The sequence below is a fragment of the Pleuronectes platessa genome, chromosome 14 (genome assembly GCF_947347685.1).
Source record: "Pleuronectes platessa chromosome 14, fPlePla1.1, whole genome shotgun sequence".
Taxonomy (NCBI): Eukaryota; Metazoa; Chordata; class Actinopteri; order Pleuronectiformes; family Pleuronectidae; genus Pleuronectes; species Pleuronectes platessa.
In genome coordinates, this window is record NC_070639.1 from 892,720 (window position 1) to 911,578 (window position 18,859).

The following is an 18,859-nucleotide window of genomic DNA, read 5'->3' on the forward strand; positions in this document are numbered from 1 at the left end:
TTTCAATTCTTAAGATCATTTTATTCATTAAATGCTGCTATATTAAGAACTTTATGGTGATTGGGTCGTGAAAGCAATATAAGACATAAAGTGAGCTCAAACATTAGAATGAAATCCGTGCACCCTGACTGTGAAAGGATATCAAACAAAGAGCAATGCTTAAAGTTTCACCTGGAAATAGTACCTGGAATACTATGATGGACTTTCAAGACTTAAGTTCATAAATGCCCTATATATATATATATATATATATATTATCAGTGAAAAAAAGTTAAGGCCCTTTAGTAGACATGGGATCAACAGAAACAAAATTGACACATTTCTCAAGCTAGAGCAATTGTATAGTAGAGCTTTGAAGGTGTGAAGTTAATGTTAGTTGAGTTATGAATGAATTTGACATTGGTCGGTCCCACAGTGAAAAGTTATAAGTCATCAGATATAAAGTTCTGATTAAGAGGATCGTTACAAGGCTTCCAACCATGGTTCATTTTGAAAGTCAACAGTTTCAACTTGGTTGGTATTTGTTGACCATCGTGGTTGTTGCAGATGCTGTATTCCGCCTCAGTTGTAGGTCACGCCAACATGTGTCAAACACTCCATAGTTTCTTTTGACTTGATACGTTAAAAGGTTTCTTTGTGTTTTTCAGGCAGCTGGATTTGGAACATGTGAATGCCGCAGTGTAAATATAATATATGAAACGTGTGTAATGTAAAAAAAAAACAAAACAGTTAACTATGATTAATTAAGCTCATGAGAAGAAATATTTTGTTTATATCATAACTTTTTACGCTGGACTCAGGGCTAAGAAGCTCCTTTGGCTCTCATCTTAGATAGCAGCATTTCATTTTTCCGACACTCCTGGAGAGAAAGAAAAACATTTAATCATTACTGTCACATAACTTCTCTGTAACTACTTCATGACTGCACTTCATTTCTAGTATGACGTATGATGAGACAATCTTATGATCAATATAAACTTAAGATTTTCTCTATTTTATTTATCTAAATCTTGATCCTATTTTTAACTTTGAGAAATGTTGGTAATTATGTTAAATATTTTAATGAGTCTGGTAGTCATTTTCAACATCTAATCAATAATATTATCCCCCCAAAATTAAGTTTTATTAAAACTGTTTACAGAGGTGTGGATTCACCGATACAGTAATTTTTAAGACTGTGGATATTATTTAATATAAACTGCTTGCTGATATAGCCAGGAACACCTCTCAGCAAAGTAGCTTAATCCACAACTAATAAAGAATATGATGATATTTGACTGCCTTCCTCACCTCCTTAAAGTCCTTGACAGTTTTGAAGTAAAGCCTCTGCTTATCGAGCAGCTCCAGGTATTCATCATTCAGCCGATCTCTCCTCATTTTGTTCCCCTGCTTTTTCTTCTCCATCTGGTAAACCATACAGGCAGAAAGCAGGCGTCACACAAAGTGTGATGTGCTTGTGTTGTAATGGTGTAAACAATGTTGAGACATCTGAATCACTTGTCTGATTTCTTGTACTGCTTCCTCAGCTGTAATTCAATTCAGCAATGATGTTTCCAAATCTATAAAGGCACGTAACTTGAATTATTCTTTAAGAGAGAGTGATTTCTACCTTGATCCGGCTTTGTTTGATTCCCTCCACTATTTGCTCCATCTGTCTGAGGAATTGCTCTTTGGCTGCTGAAGATGACATGGCCCTAGACACCAGCACAGCAGATTACAGCTTTGACACACCGACAGACCATGCAGGTAATCGGAAAAAAAACTTCTCTTCTCATATTACTAACATACGATAGTTGAGCAAATCTATACTTACTGTTGAAAGTTGTCATGAATAGAATTCAGCAGATTCACCTACAGATGAGAAAACACTATTTTATGAATAATATTTAGAATGTATAATTGTCTGCTGGTGTCTCACTTTAATTTGTTTTTCATTTATATGACTAGTTAAACTGAACAGAGCTTCTAAAATCACAGACAAATCTTAATACAAAGCCACAGTGTAGAAGAATTCATTATATTAGGATTTGTTCCCATGTTGCTAACCATTCTGTTACTGACCTCCTTTTCAAGATAAATCTTCTTGTCATCTAATGTGTTATACAGTGTGAAGAACTGTTTGGTCTCTTTGTGTGTTGCAGAAACTGAAAGGCACAAGAAGAATTAGTAGATAGTCTTTGCTCCTAATCTTCTGCTGACATTTAGTGCAATTCATAAGTGGAGATACATCAAATGTCTACTGAATACTTTCCTGGTCTAATTCGGGTTAGACTAGATACAGAAGTGTAACGCACCTTGGCTGTAGAGTTCAATGAATCTTTTCTGGTACTGGGTCAACTCGGCCCGGCTTGGCACCTCGTCAATCTGCCTCTGCAGGATGGCGATCTCACGGTTCCTCCGAGCCTGAACAGAGTGAAATAACCTCTAGAGTAATTCAGCTCAAAGAGGAGAGTTTCAAATAATAAAACTCAGGTCTCTGTCTTTGTTATATTTCCATTAAATGAAATATGAATTATTGTATGTGAACAGACCAAATGAATTTGTGTCAAGAAACTTTAATCATATACTTTTATAATCATATGATAATAAAGTAGGTTCTCGCGTAATTCTCAAAAGAGGCCTTGACAGATATTTTTTTCAGTATTATAATATCAAGGAGATAAACCCCATGATATGTTTTTGAATAAAGCACTTTTAATGTCCTGGACAAAACACAAGAAATTAAGAAAGCTATACCCATGTAAATCTAGACCAATTTTTACCTTACCTGTTTCTCCAAAATGCCGGGGAAAATATGCCGACTCACATACTCAACCATTACTTACAAAAAACTCCTCAATTCATTTTCATTGCTGCCCCTTCACCTCTATCAGTGCGATATGAAATTATGTGAAACTACAGGATTAACATGCAAAAAAAGATTGTTATCTTGCTAGCGGTTAATCCTTTTTTTTTTAAGGTTGTTGTGAAAAAATTTACCATAATACATTGGAATGATATTAAACTAAGATATTACAATCATAATTGTAGTTTTAAAATCCGTATTAATGGAGATATTGCTAAATTTATTTGCTAAATTAACAATTTGTGTGGGGTTGGTGTCTGGAACAGCATCCTCCCAAGGTACTGTCAACGACATACCGAGCCTTGGACCACAGTATCAGGTCAAACACACACATTCATACAGTGGATCTATGTACAGCACTTTTCTCTAAGAGAAGTTTTCAAATTGGGCGGCACAGAGGTACAGTGGTTAAGACGACTGCTTTTACCCATGCACCACAACAGCCGCATTTCGCCCACATGATGGGAATGTAAAGCCACTGGCCCATTTCCATCTACATTTCCTTGAACAGAACACCGACGTCTTTCATCACATCCTCCCATGTCAATCATCTCAGCATGATGGGCAGCTGCCTTTACAATTGTTTGAATTCTCTCAGTTTTTAGATATAACCTCCATTGTAGCATTTACCTCCCCTGCTATGAAAGTTAAAAAAAGGTTTCTTCAAGTCAATTTTCACTTTCCGCTGTGTCTTGTTCTGATTCTTTATGACTTGCTTCCGTGCTTTTCTTTCATTATTAACTACACTCCAACTGATCCTTTTCACAGCCTCTGCATACATCATCTTGCTCTGAACTCTCACCCTTTTCCTTTTCATTACGAAGTTCGTGGTTGATTTCTCATACTCGTACTTCCCCAGATCTAGCACATCTTTTTATCCACTTGTATGTATTTGCTGTATGACCAACTTTGACAATTTTAACATCTCATTGGTTTGTGAATGTATCTCTCTGACACTATAGCTTAAGAAGCAAAGAGTCAACTGCAACCAACACCTCTTACAGTTCCTCCTTTCAAGTTTGATTTAATTCCCTCTATGGTAACTCTGACTGGCAGCCCCCAAATCAATCAATTTGCTCCTTCTTTCAATGCTGCTTACACTCGCCACTTTAAATCGTCCAATTTTTCTCATCCAGCAAGCCTGTTCCCTCTTCTCTTCATTCCTAAAAATAATTTACAAATTCCCATTTCTCAAAACCTTAGCCATGTTTATATCGCCAACCTGGTTTTTCAACACAGTTCTCAGCTTCTCCAGACTCATTGAAGAAAATCCTCTCTCCTTGCAAAACCCTAATATAATGTTGAACTCCAACTCTTCATCAGCTCTTTCCTCTACTCCTCCCTCCTCAACTTTTCAACTTCTGGCTATCTTTAAGCTGGTGGTGAGTGGATAGGGAAAATCAGCTGGGCTACCTGAGTTAGGTGTCTGATGTCTAATGACTAATCTTTATTAACTACCTCAAATTTTTGACCAGAAAGGGATTAACAATTGATCTGAAAATCCAAGTAAATCTATAAGGCAACTACATCATGACCTCCCGTTCCATCAAATATTTTGTTTAGTTACCATGACCAGACGGATCTTCTGTAGTTTATCTCGGTCTGCATTGTACTGTTTGTCTATCAGTTGGTTCCTCTCCTGAGAAAAAGAAAAAAAGGATTAGTATGAAATATTGTGTATGGACAGCATTCAATGAACATGTTTATATTTTTTGTGAGCCTGAACGAATCTGTTTACAAATGATGAATGTGAAAGCTCCGGTTTTACAACATCGTTTATTTAAAAAATCATCATGGTATAGGCGAGCGTGCGTGTGGGTGTGAGTGCTCCCAGGCTCCTCATACTGGGATCACATACGCACACAGGCCCTGGGGCACTGCCCCCAAATCACTCCCACAGAGCGACACCATAGAGTACACTGTATGAGCAACACAGTGAGATTAGAGGACCACAGTCCATTATCGTAAATCAGCCGGTAAGTTTCTTTGTTGAAGAACAGTGGCAGCAAAAAGTGAAAATACAGAGTTTCACTAGGGTCCTCAGCTGCACAACGATCTGCGCAGCTGCTTCATGATCAGGGTAGAAGCACTCACTCTAACTAATAAACACCAACACTAATCACAAGTTATTAGGACCTGATCAGTACATGAAGTCTACTTAGTGTTTGTTTGATTTGCTCCGAAGTTTGTGAGGCTGAATTTAAACATTAGGAAAAATTAACAAAACATTTTGTGCCTGCTCAGAAGAACGCAGCCAGGACTCAGTGTTAAAGTGGCCGGAGGATCCGGATTCATGATCCCACAAAATTGATTAATAACTAAATACATCATCTTAAGTTTGTCATCTAAATCATAACTATCCCAATCAAAACGGAACAGATGAACAGTTCATTTTTGGAACTGTGAACTGAATTTTGACTGGTGGGTTTCACGTTCTAGTATTTTTTCTCTGGGACTGAAGACTCTAATCTACCTTCTCTACTTCTTTTGATGTATACCGTTTCAGAGAATTGCGCAATTCTAAGATGTGCTAGATACCTTTTCCTCTGTATCCTGTCCTGATGCCATTTTCAACTCTTCAATGTTCTGCTGCAGACGGCCCATCTCTTCCTGGTCCACACATCCATGTTAGAGAAAATTCATACAAATGATGTTTAACTGTCATATAGGACTTAAAAACTAAAGTTATACTATGATGTACACACAGAGTGGGAGAAACAGGATTCAGAATGTGTGTATGTGTGATGATTTACTCACTCTACAGTGTGTGCGGAAGTCCTGCTCTTGCTGCTTCAGGTTCTCATTCATTGTTACCAAAGCCCTCAGCTTCTGCAACAAGCTGTTTAACAAAATAGACACTATTAGATTGTGGTACCACTCAAAGATCACAAGTTTTACAAGTTTTAAGAGGTTGCAATATCAAATGTCAAACATTAAACATTTTTGGACAACCTCTAAAAACTTGTTGCAAAATGGCAGCAGTATTAATTAAATCCATTCCCATACTTCAAAACCTGAGTGCTATCAGGTTTTAGTATGGATTTAGTATCCATGCTTAAAACAGTCTTTGGGTCCATTCCATCACCACACTCCAATATCTGCCTAAGTGTCCATGTGCCTGTTGATACTCCAAATGTGTGGTTCAATTGAAAACACTTTATTAACAAGACAACCAGTCACTCTGGTAAATACATGGTTCAGTTAAGCGCACATGCATTGATGGTATTTAATAAAACACATAATGAACAAGCTAATAGAATCAATCATACAGCAGTAAAGTTACAAACAGATGACATTAAATAGTTCAAATTCCATAGTTGAAACCATTGAGGAAATAGAGAATATTAATGGAGGGTACAGAAATGAAATTTCGTCACACTACTCCTCCCGCAGTTTTCGTCGTACATGAACAAAAAATAATATCAAAACGTGCGGCTCGGTCGGTAATGGTGTGCTATTCCTTCTAAGACATTCTCAAAAACAGTTTGCTTGGAAATCACTAAAAACACAGAGAGAAAAAATGAATGGGAGTCAAAGTCTCTTGCCCATTTAGAGCGAGAGTGGAGCAGGACAGATTTTCAGCTTCTTTTTGTGTGCCTAAACTGCTCTAAAAGCCACAAATAGAGGTGAAATAGAATGGAATCTATCAGAGCTCAGCTTTTGGCTGTATCAATTTTTTTTTTAACTTTAGTTCTCCGTTGCTTCTCTCCATTGGCTCTGATGTTTACTTTGAGAGAAATTTTCTGGAAGGAGCAAATCAGTCAAACTTTTCTAACTCGCTCCCAGGGTCCCATTTCTTAGCTCTAACCAATAAAAAAGATCTCAGTGTTTTTCAGCTAAGTCTTGGGATTCTCACTGTGTTTTTATTTCAGATAGGACTTATAGTTTTTAAATGATCACATGTTGTCCGAGGTCTTTGCTAGAGTGTAGCTTTGTTTTTTCCAGTGTGTTTAGCCAGGAAAGATTCCTCTGATGTCTTAGATGTTGAGATTCTTCCCGGCTGCAGTTGTCCTTATCAACAAGGCCCAGGACCCCCACCTGACTCTGACTTTTATTCCGCCCCCACACCTCAAGGATGTGTTAAATTAACACATTATATCATATTATATTATACTGCATTACATTGCATATTGCAATCTGACACTGTTCACTGTTTTGCATTTCACTTTATACTTCACTTTTTATATCTTCTATCTTTTATATATTTTTATTCAGAAATGTTTATGTCAAAATAAATGTTACTTTGTATAAATATTGGAAAAAAGTGAGTAAATAAGAAGTAAACGATGAGTAAATATATACTGGTTTTCTATTTTTTATTGCTTTTCCTATGTATGTTGTATTTATTGCGTTTTTATGTTTCTATGTTCATTGTATGCACCAATAACCAGAGCAAATTCCTTGTAGGTGTAAACCTACTTGGGAATAAAATACTTCTGATTCTGATTCTGATCTGATTCAAGCAACAGTACGATTTTAGAAGGCGAATAGGTATTGACGATGACTACTGAGCAGGCCACATTGCAGTCTGTAGACAGCCATTCAAGCCCGTAGGCAGTCAAATATATCTTCAGCCTTTGCGTTCGTTACTAGTTTTGTTGTTATTTTGCTGGCTGTTTGGTTTGGCTCCCAAGGGTTTGGATCTGTCTCTCACATTGGCACAGTCTCTCTCACCAACCTGGATCATGTTATAAACATGCAGCTTTTATAAATGTCTGTCTCAAGCCTGCAGCAAGCACTAGGCACATATTAAAAAATTCTCGCCAGGAGTAATTTTCTAGTTACTTATTATCAGACTATACCAGTCAGTCTTTAAAGACTCCGAAGCATGTCCAAAATGCTAAAGCACGTGCACTGACAAAAAACATGAAAAGAGATTACATTTCTCCTGTATTAGCTTATTATTTAGAATAGAATAAAAAAATTCTCCTCCTCAACTACAAAGCCCTTAATGCACACATAATTACATATCACCCCACTAGAGCATTGTGCTCACAACTCGTCTGAAAGAGTAGAGCAGGGCCAGAGCCTTAAGCTATCAGGCTCCTCACCTGTGGAATAATCTCCCAGTTTCAGTTTGAAAGGCAAACTCCCTCTTTACATTTAGAGTAGCCTTTATACCTTTTTTTTGATAAAGCTTAAAGTTAGAGTTGGCTCAGGTCTGCCTTGGACCAGCTCTTATTTATGCTAATATAGACCTAGATTGTCAGGGGACACATAAGTGCTGACGTACTTCCAGTTTTCGTTGGTGTTTGTGTATTGACCTCTGCTCTTTTTCATCTCTCTCTTAATTCTACTGAGGCTAATTTCAAGTCACTTTCACACTCATATTTCTCCCTCTCTTAGCGACTTGCTCGCTAATTCACAGTGGTTTACATGCTATTCCTGTCAGGCCTGGAAACTATATCCTTCCAGACCTGGATCAGAACATCAGTGAGCTCCTGGACAGTCTGTGGTTACCAATTACCTTGTCATGGTATCAGATAATGGACATGCAGAATATAAAGGAATGGCACTAGGCTTGTTTAAGTCATAATTATCAGAAAAATTTAAATTTCTTAATCTTAAAAATGACTCCTCGATGCACACAAACATTAGCCATGGAGTTCCACAAGCTTCTGTCCCTAGACTGATACTTTCACTTTATAGATGCTTTATTTAGACAACATCATTAGAAAGCATAACGTACGCTTCCTTTGTTACTTAGATAACACCCAGCTGTACATATCTATGAAGCAGAAAACTTCTTACTTCTAAATTCAGACAAAACCAAGGTCATTGTAATTGGCCCTAAACACCTCAGAGAAAGATTGTCTGACCAGATAGTCACCTTGGATGGTATACACTTGGCCCCCAGCTCTACTGTAAGGAACCTTGGAGTTTTGTTTGGCCAGGACATGTCATTTGACCCACATATAAAACAAGTCTCTAGGACAGCTTCCACTTGCGCAATATTATGAAAATTAGGAATATCCTGTCCCAGAAGGCTGCTGAGAAAGTAGTCCATACATTTGTTATCTCTAGACTGGATTATTGTAATTCTTTATTATCAGGATGTCACAGTAAATCTATGAAAAGCCTCACGTTGGGCCAAAATGCTGTAGTACGAGTGCTGACAAGACCAAGAAGGAGAAATGATATTACTCCTGCCCAGTGGCGTCACTAGGCTGTTTTATTCGGGGCCAAAGCCCCAGATCTAATTTGATTAGCCCCGAATCTAATTTTTTGGTAAAAAAAAAAAAAAAAAAATCGAAAAAAAATCGACTTTCCGACGGTCCTTGAACGCCCCTCATTTACCGCACGAGAACAGAGCAACAAGTGCGTCAGTACACTTCAGCAGCCAGTCTCTCACTGTTTACAACAGGTGAGTAGTGAGCACAAGCCCTAGATTTCACAATGTCTTTATTATATGTCAGTAATTAAAATGTCTGTAAACGTTTTGAAAACCTTACTTATGGTAAATGTATATAATGTTATAATTGAATGCAAATGTATATCATGTACTTTGTCTGCAGCTAGAATGCTCTAGCTAGCTAACTTTAATGACTAGTAGTGTGATGGACCAGAGGCATTAAGCCTGCTACTATATCTATTATTTTCGTCTGTAGTCTAAATGACCGCTTTGTACATGAAAGTTGATGACAATAATATGAAGATATGATATGAAATTAAAGAATAACAGTTAGAAATATTTATGTTAATACATGATTCTCATGGCAACAGGGAATGAGACCGGCTGCATAAGTGTACTGACTCATTTATGTTTGTTAACAGAGAATTATAACGACATCTGCTGTAGAGTCCCAACCCCCTGGGACCTGCAAACAACAATGTCACAAAGAAGGATTTCAATGTTTTTTGCTCCAAAAGTGGTTGGCAGCCAAGGAGGTAATGGGAATAGAAGGTTTTTTTGTTGTTCTTGTTCTTGTTGAACTCTTTAAGCATATAATGGCACATCCTTCATTTTCAGGTATGATAGCAGATAAGGATGCAGTCAGGGTTCATGCAGGAGACCAAAGGGAGGAGAGTGCAAGTTCAGGTACCTGTAGGCTATGTTAAGAGTGTCTATGTAACAAAGTCGACCTGGTGAATTCCCTCTCAGTATAAAAAGAGGTAAAGACCTCCCACTTGCGCCAAAAAATAGGTCGTTTTGTCCTTGGCATAACTAATAGCACACACGTTTATTTGGTGGTCAATTGTGGTCGCACATCAGAGGACCTGGTTTCGAGACCAATGAAGGCAAACTAGCAGGAGGAAGCAATACTGACGAGCAACACAATGACACCACTTACATGTAGTATTTAACATATTTTAGTAACCTAATTATAATGTTTGAAATTAAAATTTCTAAATGCAATAATTTGATAGAATATTGATCTTAAGTTTACAGTAGGCTACAGATTAACTTTTTTTTATTTATTCTTTTATACATTTTCAGAGATAAGGGCAGAGTCAGCATACATAGATGCAGCTGCAAGTGATGCTGCTGACCAGAGTGAGGACAGTGCAAGTGCAAGTGCAGGTACCTGTAGGCTATGTGAGGAGTATCTATACCAATATCTCTAGTCCAGAATTGTATAATATTCAGCAGTGTATCCCAGTATACATCCTTGCCAGTGCCCATTAATTGCAAGTTGTGGATAGCAGAGTTTTATTTAATCATGTTTAAAAAAGGGGGGAGAAGGAGGCCATAGCTTTATTTCGCTTTTTTCCCCTTTTTGGAAATACAGGTGGCTCAGGGTCAGGGAGCACAGGGAACCTGTTAGGAAAGAATGATTTAGGGACACGAGAAACAGGCCCAAAGCAACCCAGATGGGACCAGTACCCCTCCACTAGTTTTGGAAAGCAGCAACGGTCTTTCCAGTACAAATGGTTTGAATCTTTTGACTGGCTGGAGTATTCTTTGAGCAGAAACTCTTCACACTGTTTCTCATGCAAGCTCTTTGGGAAACACAACCCTAGAGCCAGCAAAGATGCCCTCCTCAGCACTGAGGGCTTTAATAACTGGAAAAGGACCTTGGATAGCTACCGAGAGCATGAGGCAAGTGCTGTCCACAAGTCATCTATCCTGGCCTGGAAGAATTACAGAGCTACGCTAACAGAAGGCGATGTTGTCGACCAAATGAATGTTGGAAATTCCAGTCAGATTAGTGAAAGGAGAGAATACCTGCGGCGCATTGTGGCCGTCACTAGCCTTTTAGGGAAACAAGGCATTGCTTTCCGTGGTCATGATGAAACCAGCTCCTCCCTGAATCAGGGAAACTTTTTAGAAGTAATGAAGCTCCTTGAAACCTTTGACCCCTTCCTCCAGAACTACCAGGCCCCTTCTCATTCAACATATCTATCTCCTGCCTCGCAGAACAGCATGATCGAATGTTGTGCTGATGAAGTGACTGCAACCATCGTAGAAGAGATCAAGGCATCGGAAATGTATGCAGTGATGGCTGATGAGGCAATAGATGGCCACGTTGAACAGCTTGCTGTTTGTGTGCGCTATGTTACAGCTGACGGCGGAGTCAAAGAGCGTCTCCTTGAACTTGTCACCCTTAAGGGATTGAATGCACAGTGCATCACTGACGCAATTGAAAATGTAATGGAGTCGAATTGCCTTAATGATCTCCTGTGTGTCGCTCAGGCTTATGATGGAGCTTCCGTTATGGGTGGTTCAGTAAGTGGAGTTCAAGCTCGCTTTCGTGAGAAACACCCAGAAGCAGTGTACGTACACTGCTATGCTCATGAGCTGAACCTGGTTCTCTGCCATACGTGCAGGGCTGTTCCAGAAGCCAGTGACCTGTTTGAGACATTGGAGAGTGTCTACTGTTTCTTCAGTGTATCAATCGTAAACCATCAGAGATTCTCTGATGTCCAGATGCTCCTGGGCTTGAAGAAGAGTGAGCTTGTCCAGCTGTCAAAAACCTGATGGGCATGTCAGGTGAAGTCTGTGAGAGCAATGCTCAACAATCTGCCAGCTGTTTTAAAGTGCCTGGAAGAGAGTGCAACACCTCTGGCAGTCGGATTACTGTCAAAGCTGTCCAGGTTTTCAAATGTCTACCTGCTGGTCATGTTCCGGAGTATGCTGTCAACTACAGAGGGGCTGCACCTGTACCTTCAGAAGGATTCTGTGGACTTGGCCCAAGCAACACTCTTTAAAGATGCAGTCCTTGACACACTGAAATCCTTCCGAACCAATGAAATGGCAGACAAGCTTTACAATGAATGCAAAACACATCTATGATGCCAACAACATATGTGAGAGTCACAGTGGTCGCAGGCACAAGCAGAGGGTGATGGAGGACTTTACAATAGAGTCCACCTTGGGTACAAGGGCTCATCTGGGCACAGAAGACCAGCTGAAACAAACTCTGTTGTACCCATGTCTTGACCGTATGGTAACTGAGCTAAACAGCAGATTTTCTGATGTGGGGGCAGAGCTAATGCGAGGCATTCAAGCTTGCAACCCAGCGGCCGTTGATTTCTTCTGTGAGGATTCCCTAGAGCTGATTGCAACACATTATAAAATGTCATTGAAAAAAGAGGAGATCCTGGTGGCAAAGCAGTTCCTTTCTAGAAGAAAGAGAGAAGGTGCCGTTTCTGACATGGGCAGTGTTTACAAGCTACTTCACCCAGACATGTTCCCAACCTTGAGCTCAGTTGTCCAAGCAGCCTTGACAATACCTGTCAGCAGTTGCACGTGTGAGCGGTCGTTCAGTGTACTGCGCCGTGTCCACACCTGGCTGAGGAGAACCATGGGCCAGGAGAGGCTACATCATTTGGCTATTATGGCAGTGGAGAAGGATGCGCTTTGTGGCTTAGACCATGGTGAAGTCATTGACCGGTTCGCCCAAGTCAAACCGAGGAGATACCCACTTGTGCTCAAAGGACAAAGGTCCAAAGAAAGGAGCAAGAAACAGTGAAACGAGTGAAAATAAAAAGTACACTACAAACAAGAAATGAACAAAGAAAGACAATACATGTAGAGTAACAGTTAATAATACACAGACAAATGTACAAGTATACACAATATGGAAAGTGTAAAGTAAAGACAGATATACTGTAGAAGAAAAGAAATGAACAAAGACAAACGCATGACTACAGAAAGATAAGATGTTTAAAAGGCTCTTGCCTTTTAAACATCTTATCTTTCTGCATTTCTGCAGACATTGTTTACTATTGTGAAACTAATAAAAATATGTGAAGAATACATATATGACTATGTGACTCATTTATTATCTAAATGTTTAATGTTGGTGCTTATGAATGAGGCACTTTTTTGTTAAGACAAAGGGAAGTTTGTGAAAATCTATATTTTTACCATTGGTATTAATAAACTGCATACATTGTTTATTTTGTTATTTGTTATTATTTTCAAAAATTGCATGCGCAGTTACGTTTTGGCCCTGGGCTAAGCCCCGGATCTTTCAGAAACCTAGAAACGCCCCTGCTCCTGCCTTAGCTTCGCTGCATTGGCTCCCTATAAAAAAAAAACTATATTATTCATGATCCTGCTCCTCATATACAAAGCCCTTAAGAATCAAGAACCCTTCATATATCAAAGAGCTCATAACACAGACTCTGAGGTAGTGACATGTCATTATGAAGTGAAATTAGTCTGTGAAAAAACAGGTAGTTTATCTTATTTTGTTGCTTAAATTTTAGATTTTTCTTAATTATAAAGTTTGACTATAATCAGCAGCCGCCTTAAGAACATCGACCTGTCCATGCTTCCTGATAAACTTAAGCTCTGGTGCCTATAGGTTGGCTTGTTACCCCGAATGATTTGGCCACTTACAGTAGTTGACATTCCTATTACAAGAGTTGAGAACATGGAGAGAACGATCAAATCCTATGTGAGAAAGTGGTTAGGAGTCCCAAGATGTCTGAGCAACATCGGTCTTTATGGACACGGCATCCTCGAGCTGCCTATCTCAAGTCATGTAGAGGAGATAAAATGCAGTCCAAAGACTCATCTATATGGGCTGTTGGACCATCACGAACAAAAGGATGGAAATGGACACCAAAAGAAGCAACCAAACAGGCAAAAACAGCAGGTTTGGAACTAGGTCAGAGTAGACACATGTGGAACAAGGCAAATTAAGAGCAACGGAAATTGGGCTGCAAGCCAGGCTCAACAAAAACAACACGACACACGTGTGTATGCATGTAGCCTCATTGTGTTGTCTAAAGGATTTAAGATTAGAAAATTTCATAAATGCTATCAAAGTAAAGCTTTCACACAGAGCTGGGAGATTAGTTGTTAGCCAATTTCTCCTCAGTATATATTGACTTTAATAAATTCAAACACTTTTCCTCCTAATCCAACAGTTCTATCAGAAATCCCCTAGTAATTGTCTAAAAGATTCAGAGAATGCATGTTTGTATTGACATTTCTATCCTTCCTCCTGCATACTCCATCTTGGCATATTTCAGCAGGTGAGATTGCATCTTAAAGGGGCATGAGTAACAATTCGACACATGTTCAGAGTTTATATGTGAAAACTGCAAAAGAAATAAACAATAATTATTCTCAACTACTCACCCACTGTCAGCCTGCTCCTCCAGCTCTTCTAGAGACTTGACCTCTTTTTCCAGGCTCTCCAAGAGCTGTGTTGCCTAGGAAGATGCATGATTTCACAATACTGACATATTCCCATCTTAAAATGTTCTCCATCCTTAATTTTAAACAATAATAGGATTGACTTAATTATGCTTCTTAGGCGATACCAAGGTTTAAGGGCAAATTTTATCGGGAGTAATTATTTAAAAAAAATGCTTGCATCTGTGATTATTTTATTGTTTGTATCTCTGCACTATTGAAAAATTAGGGTTATGCCTAAATGTTTCTACCAAGACTTAAATAACTGATAATTGATAATAATCAATGGTCTTTTTTAATATTGCTGTTATTGTTCTCCTGTGCCATATGTCAGACATTTGCCAACACAAACGTTTGGTTTCATGACAACATTTTAGCTTCATCTTACCTCCATCAGTTTTCTCTTGACCTCGTCACAGCCTGTCTTCACCTCTGCATGGCTGGCTTTTAGCTGCCATAAATATATGAATATTTATTAATGACAATTGAACCTTCCCTGATCACTGATTGAAATCATTTTAAGCTTAATTTTATTTAAATAAAAAATTCATAATGGCCCACATTAATACCTGATGGGGTTTAACCCAATGTCAGAACAATAACTAACTAAACATACAAGAAGTTATATTGCAGGTTAAAGAAAGCTCATGTTATAGTGCTAAAAAGAATGTTTTACGTCTATAGAATGTCCATAAAGGTAATAACGTTTAAATTGATATCACATTGGTGAATGAATTAAATTCTCACACTCATGAAGCTGAAACAAAAGGCAATAATTTGCCTGTACAAGATAAATACAAATTGTTGCAATAAGTGCCATAAATAAAAGAACTAAGTCATCAATTCAATATTCAACAGTTTCATTGCTAAGTTATACACTGTTTAAAAAGTTAACACTTAATAAATCACAGTATAACAACAAATCAGTTAAACTTCAAGGATATCAATCCATCCATTTAGGAAGCACAAGTGATTGTGAATTAAATTCACCTGTTTTGATGCAAATGTGAGTGACAACAGGTGCAATAGAGGCAAAAGCAAGACAACCCCCAAAAAAGGAAATGAGCATGTGGTGGCCACAGACAAATTATTCTCTAGTTTTGTGTTCTGCTAGTGTCCTTGTCACTACTGGTAGCATGAGGCGGTACCTGCAGCAGGACCGGTATCTGCTCCTATGTGTGACGAGGAACAGAAGGAGCACTGCCAGAGCCCTACACAAGAACCTCCAGCAGGCTACTGGTGTGCATGTTTCTGAACAAACTCTCAGAAACAGAATCCATGAGTATGGCATTAGGACCTGACATCCTTTCGTGCAGCGGTTGGCAACCCGCGGCTCCGGAGCCGCATGCGGCTCTTCAGCCCCTCTGCAGTGGACTTAACGAATCAGTTTTCATATGATGAACGTGAGTGAACGTCACGTTCACTTTCATTTTTTAAATCATCATCGTATCAGGCCGTCATGAAATACCAGGAGCGGGTGAATGTGTGTGTGTGTGTGTGTGCGGGCGCTTTCAGATAGCTGACACACACAGGCCCCGGGGCCCCGCCTGCTCACTCGCTCGGAGACACAGTGAGATCAGAGCTCGTTCACTTGAAGCAGCAGCTCAGTGACTGACTGCTTCTTATCAGTGGAAACAGTGAAAACACAGTTTCTCTGGTCTCAGCTGCTCAGAGATCAGCGCTGCAGCTTCTTGATCAGAGCAGAAGCTGCAGTTGGTTTTTACCGAGCTTCAGTTTATGTTTCCGCCTCCGGTCTGACCTGCTCTCACGTTTTTGTTTTAATAACTAAATATGCGTCACATCCTATTACGTCCGGCGCTCTTCCCTGCAGGTCGCTAATCTATAGTGTCCAACCCCCAGCCTCTGTAAACTAACCAGGGATTAATCCCCAAAAAGAAAAGTCTGGGAAGAAAATAGAGTTTAATTCTGCGTGGAAAGATTAATTTGCTTTCACTGCCAACGATGCAGGTTGACCTGCATGCTTGATATGTGGCGAGGAATTAGCAAACAATAAGAAACGTAATGTTGAAAGATATTTCCAGAGCAAGCACACAGAATCTGCTGAAAAGTACCAAGCTGGAAATGAGCAAAAAAAGAATATTTTTGTATTTCATTTATTTCAAAGTAGGCCTAAACATGTATTTTGTTCTCCTCTTCATAAGAGTTTGGTGTTTTCCTTTTTTGTAACAGGTTAAAATAGCAGTAAAATGTCAGTTTTTTCTATTGCCGTTCTATAATTTAATAAATGCATAAAAACTATATTTTTTATATATATTGTATAACTATATAACTTTATAACCTGTGTTATCAAATATGTTTTGCGGCTCCGGACAGATTTAATTTGGGGGAAGAGGGGGCAAAATGGCTCTTTCAATAGTAAAGGTTGCCTACCCCTGCTTTAGTGGGACCTGTGATCACAGCCCAGCACCATGCAGCTCGATTGGCATTCGCCACAGAACATCAGAATTAGCAGGTCTGCCACTGTTGCCCTGTTCTCTTCAAGGATGAGCAGGTTAACACTGATCACACGTGACAGGCGTGAAAAAAAGTCTGGAGATGCTGTGGTGAATGTTATGCTGCCTGTAACATCATCAGGATGACCGGTTTGGTGGTGGGTCAGTGATGGTCTGGGCAGGCATATCCTTGAAGGGTTGCACAGAGGGGAGGCCGATATATTGAATATACTCGATGTATGAATGTAACATTTGTACAGTGATTAAGAGGGTATTTAAAATATCGAGACATATAGTGTGTATCGCGATATAGCTAAAAATATTCCAATATTTATTTTCGACCATATTGGCCAGCCCTAGTTGCACAGTCCTACATGTCATTTCCAACGGTACCCTGACTGCTGTTAGGATGAAATCCTCAAAGTGATTGTCAGACCTTAAGCTAGGCCCTGGGTTCCTCCAAGTGCAGGACAATGCCCGGCTTCATCTGGCCATTGTGTGTAGGCAGTTTCTGTATGACGAAGGCATTGATGCCATTGACTGGCCCTCATATTCCCCTGACCTAAATCCAATTAAGCAACTATGGGATGTTCTGTTATCAGTTGCAGGTTGATCCACAAATTGGATATCAATGGAAACATATTGACAGTTTTACTTTAAGTAAAAAGCCCTCAATGGGTTGTCTATTTTGGTTTCCATTGACCATTAATAAATGTTGTTATCAAAAAATATACAATGTACATCAGTAAAGATTTCCAAGTTGAATAATTCGTTCATTAATATCTAATGTGTGACTTAAGTGTTCCCTTAACTTTTTTGAGCAGTGTAAAAATAGGCCCTTTCAATATGTTAATGAATGTGCCAACCAAATGAATACAGACTACATGCAATATACAAGTTCTAAATGTATTGTCTGTTCTATTGGAATTATTGTGCCCTATGTTGACCTGGTGAGTGTAACATGTGTTTTGTTTACATGTTGGTTCTGCACCAACGCCTTCAACAAATAGTTTTGTGTACTTATGTCAACCAAGTGATTGCAGAAGTGTTTGACACAGTGGAAGGCATAACATTGTTTAAGTGGACTGAAAAGTAGACCACAGTGAACTGCTCACCTCCTCCAATTGTTTCGTTTTTTGCTGGATCTGTTTGGTGAGCGAGGCGACCGCCCTGTGGTGTTGCTGCAATGGACCGTAGAGCTCTGAACGCTCCTCTGAGATCAGCTCTGACTGCTTTGCACACAATTATATAAATAAGGTATTATTACAAAAAAATGAATGCTAACAGATAAAAGATAGCAACATAAAAGTTAATACACAGGGACTTTACTCAAATGATCCTGATGTAACATGCAACATTGAACATTATTGAACACAACTTTATCAGCAAACATCACAATTAAGTGTCACTGTGCTCTGACTGATTCCCTTTGACCTTGAGCAGTAGAAAATATAATTTATTCTGCTCCTTTAATTAAAACTGACATTGCTACTTTAAGACTCACCTTCTCAGCATACTCAGAGGCAATCTGTTTGATTTCTTCAGACTGCAGTCCAACTATTTGACCCACTGCACTCGCTGTCAGCTTCCCCTGCAGAATGACAAAGCTCAGTCACAACCACACATCACTTAACATTCATTTGTTCAGTTTACACTGAATGCTTTCACTAAAAACCTTAAATTACCAAGACCTGCATTTAACAGGCATCACAGAGCAAGTCTCTTAACTGACAAAAACGGCTCATTTTTTTCTTCTAGTTTCAGGAGTATTTTAAGATAAATTTTTTTCTTAGAAATTTAGGAGATCTCCAGGGGTGCCCTCACATGTGACCCAGAGTTACCATGAGATGGCTTTCAGGTAGAAATATTCCATGAAAGGATAGATGTTTGTGATCTCTTGATGACACTAAGTTTAGAAAAAAGTTATAAAGTTCTATTAACTGACTTTGGGCTGGATACAGCAAAAAC

The 18,859-nt window shown here is 39.0% G+C and overlaps 1 protein-coding gene across 5 annotated transcripts in view; it reads right to left on the reverse strand.

Annotated features, from left to right (window-relative positions):
* The window catches only part of ccdc93 (coiled-coil domain containing 93), a 50,379-nt gene continuing 31,520 nt past the window's right edge, over positions 1-18,859 (reverse strand). For 3 of the 5 annotated variants that reach the window (XM_053439993.1, XM_053439991.1, XM_053439989.1), the window contains 13 exons: positions 18,396-18,482; positions 18,007-18,123; positions 14,827-14,889; positions 14,382-14,455; positions 5,603-5,684; positions 5,384-5,455; positions 4,413-4,484; positions 2,295-2,403; positions 2,062-2,144; positions 1,814-1,851; positions 1,610-1,694; positions 1,291-1,404; positions 1-859 (listed from right to left, as the gene is read on the reverse strand). In XM_053439993.1, the coding sequence (XP_053295968.1) occupies positions 803-859; positions 1,291-1,404; positions 1,610-1,694; positions 1,814-1,851; positions 2,062-2,144; positions 2,295-2,403; positions 4,413-4,484; positions 5,384-5,455; positions 5,603-5,684; positions 14,382-14,455; positions 14,827-14,889; positions 18,007-18,123; positions 18,396-18,482 (1,053 nt within the window). In that variant the 3' untranslated portion in view covers positions 1-802. The remainder of the gene's footprint in view (positions 860-1,290; positions 1,405-1,609; positions 1,695-1,813; positions 1,852-2,061; positions 2,145-2,294; positions 2,404-4,412; positions 4,485-5,383; positions 5,456-5,602; positions 5,685-14,381; positions 14,456-14,826; positions 14,890-18,006; positions 18,124-18,395; positions 18,483-18,859) is intronic. The other 2 variants (XM_053439992.1, XM_053439990.1) reach the window with 1 other exon arrangement.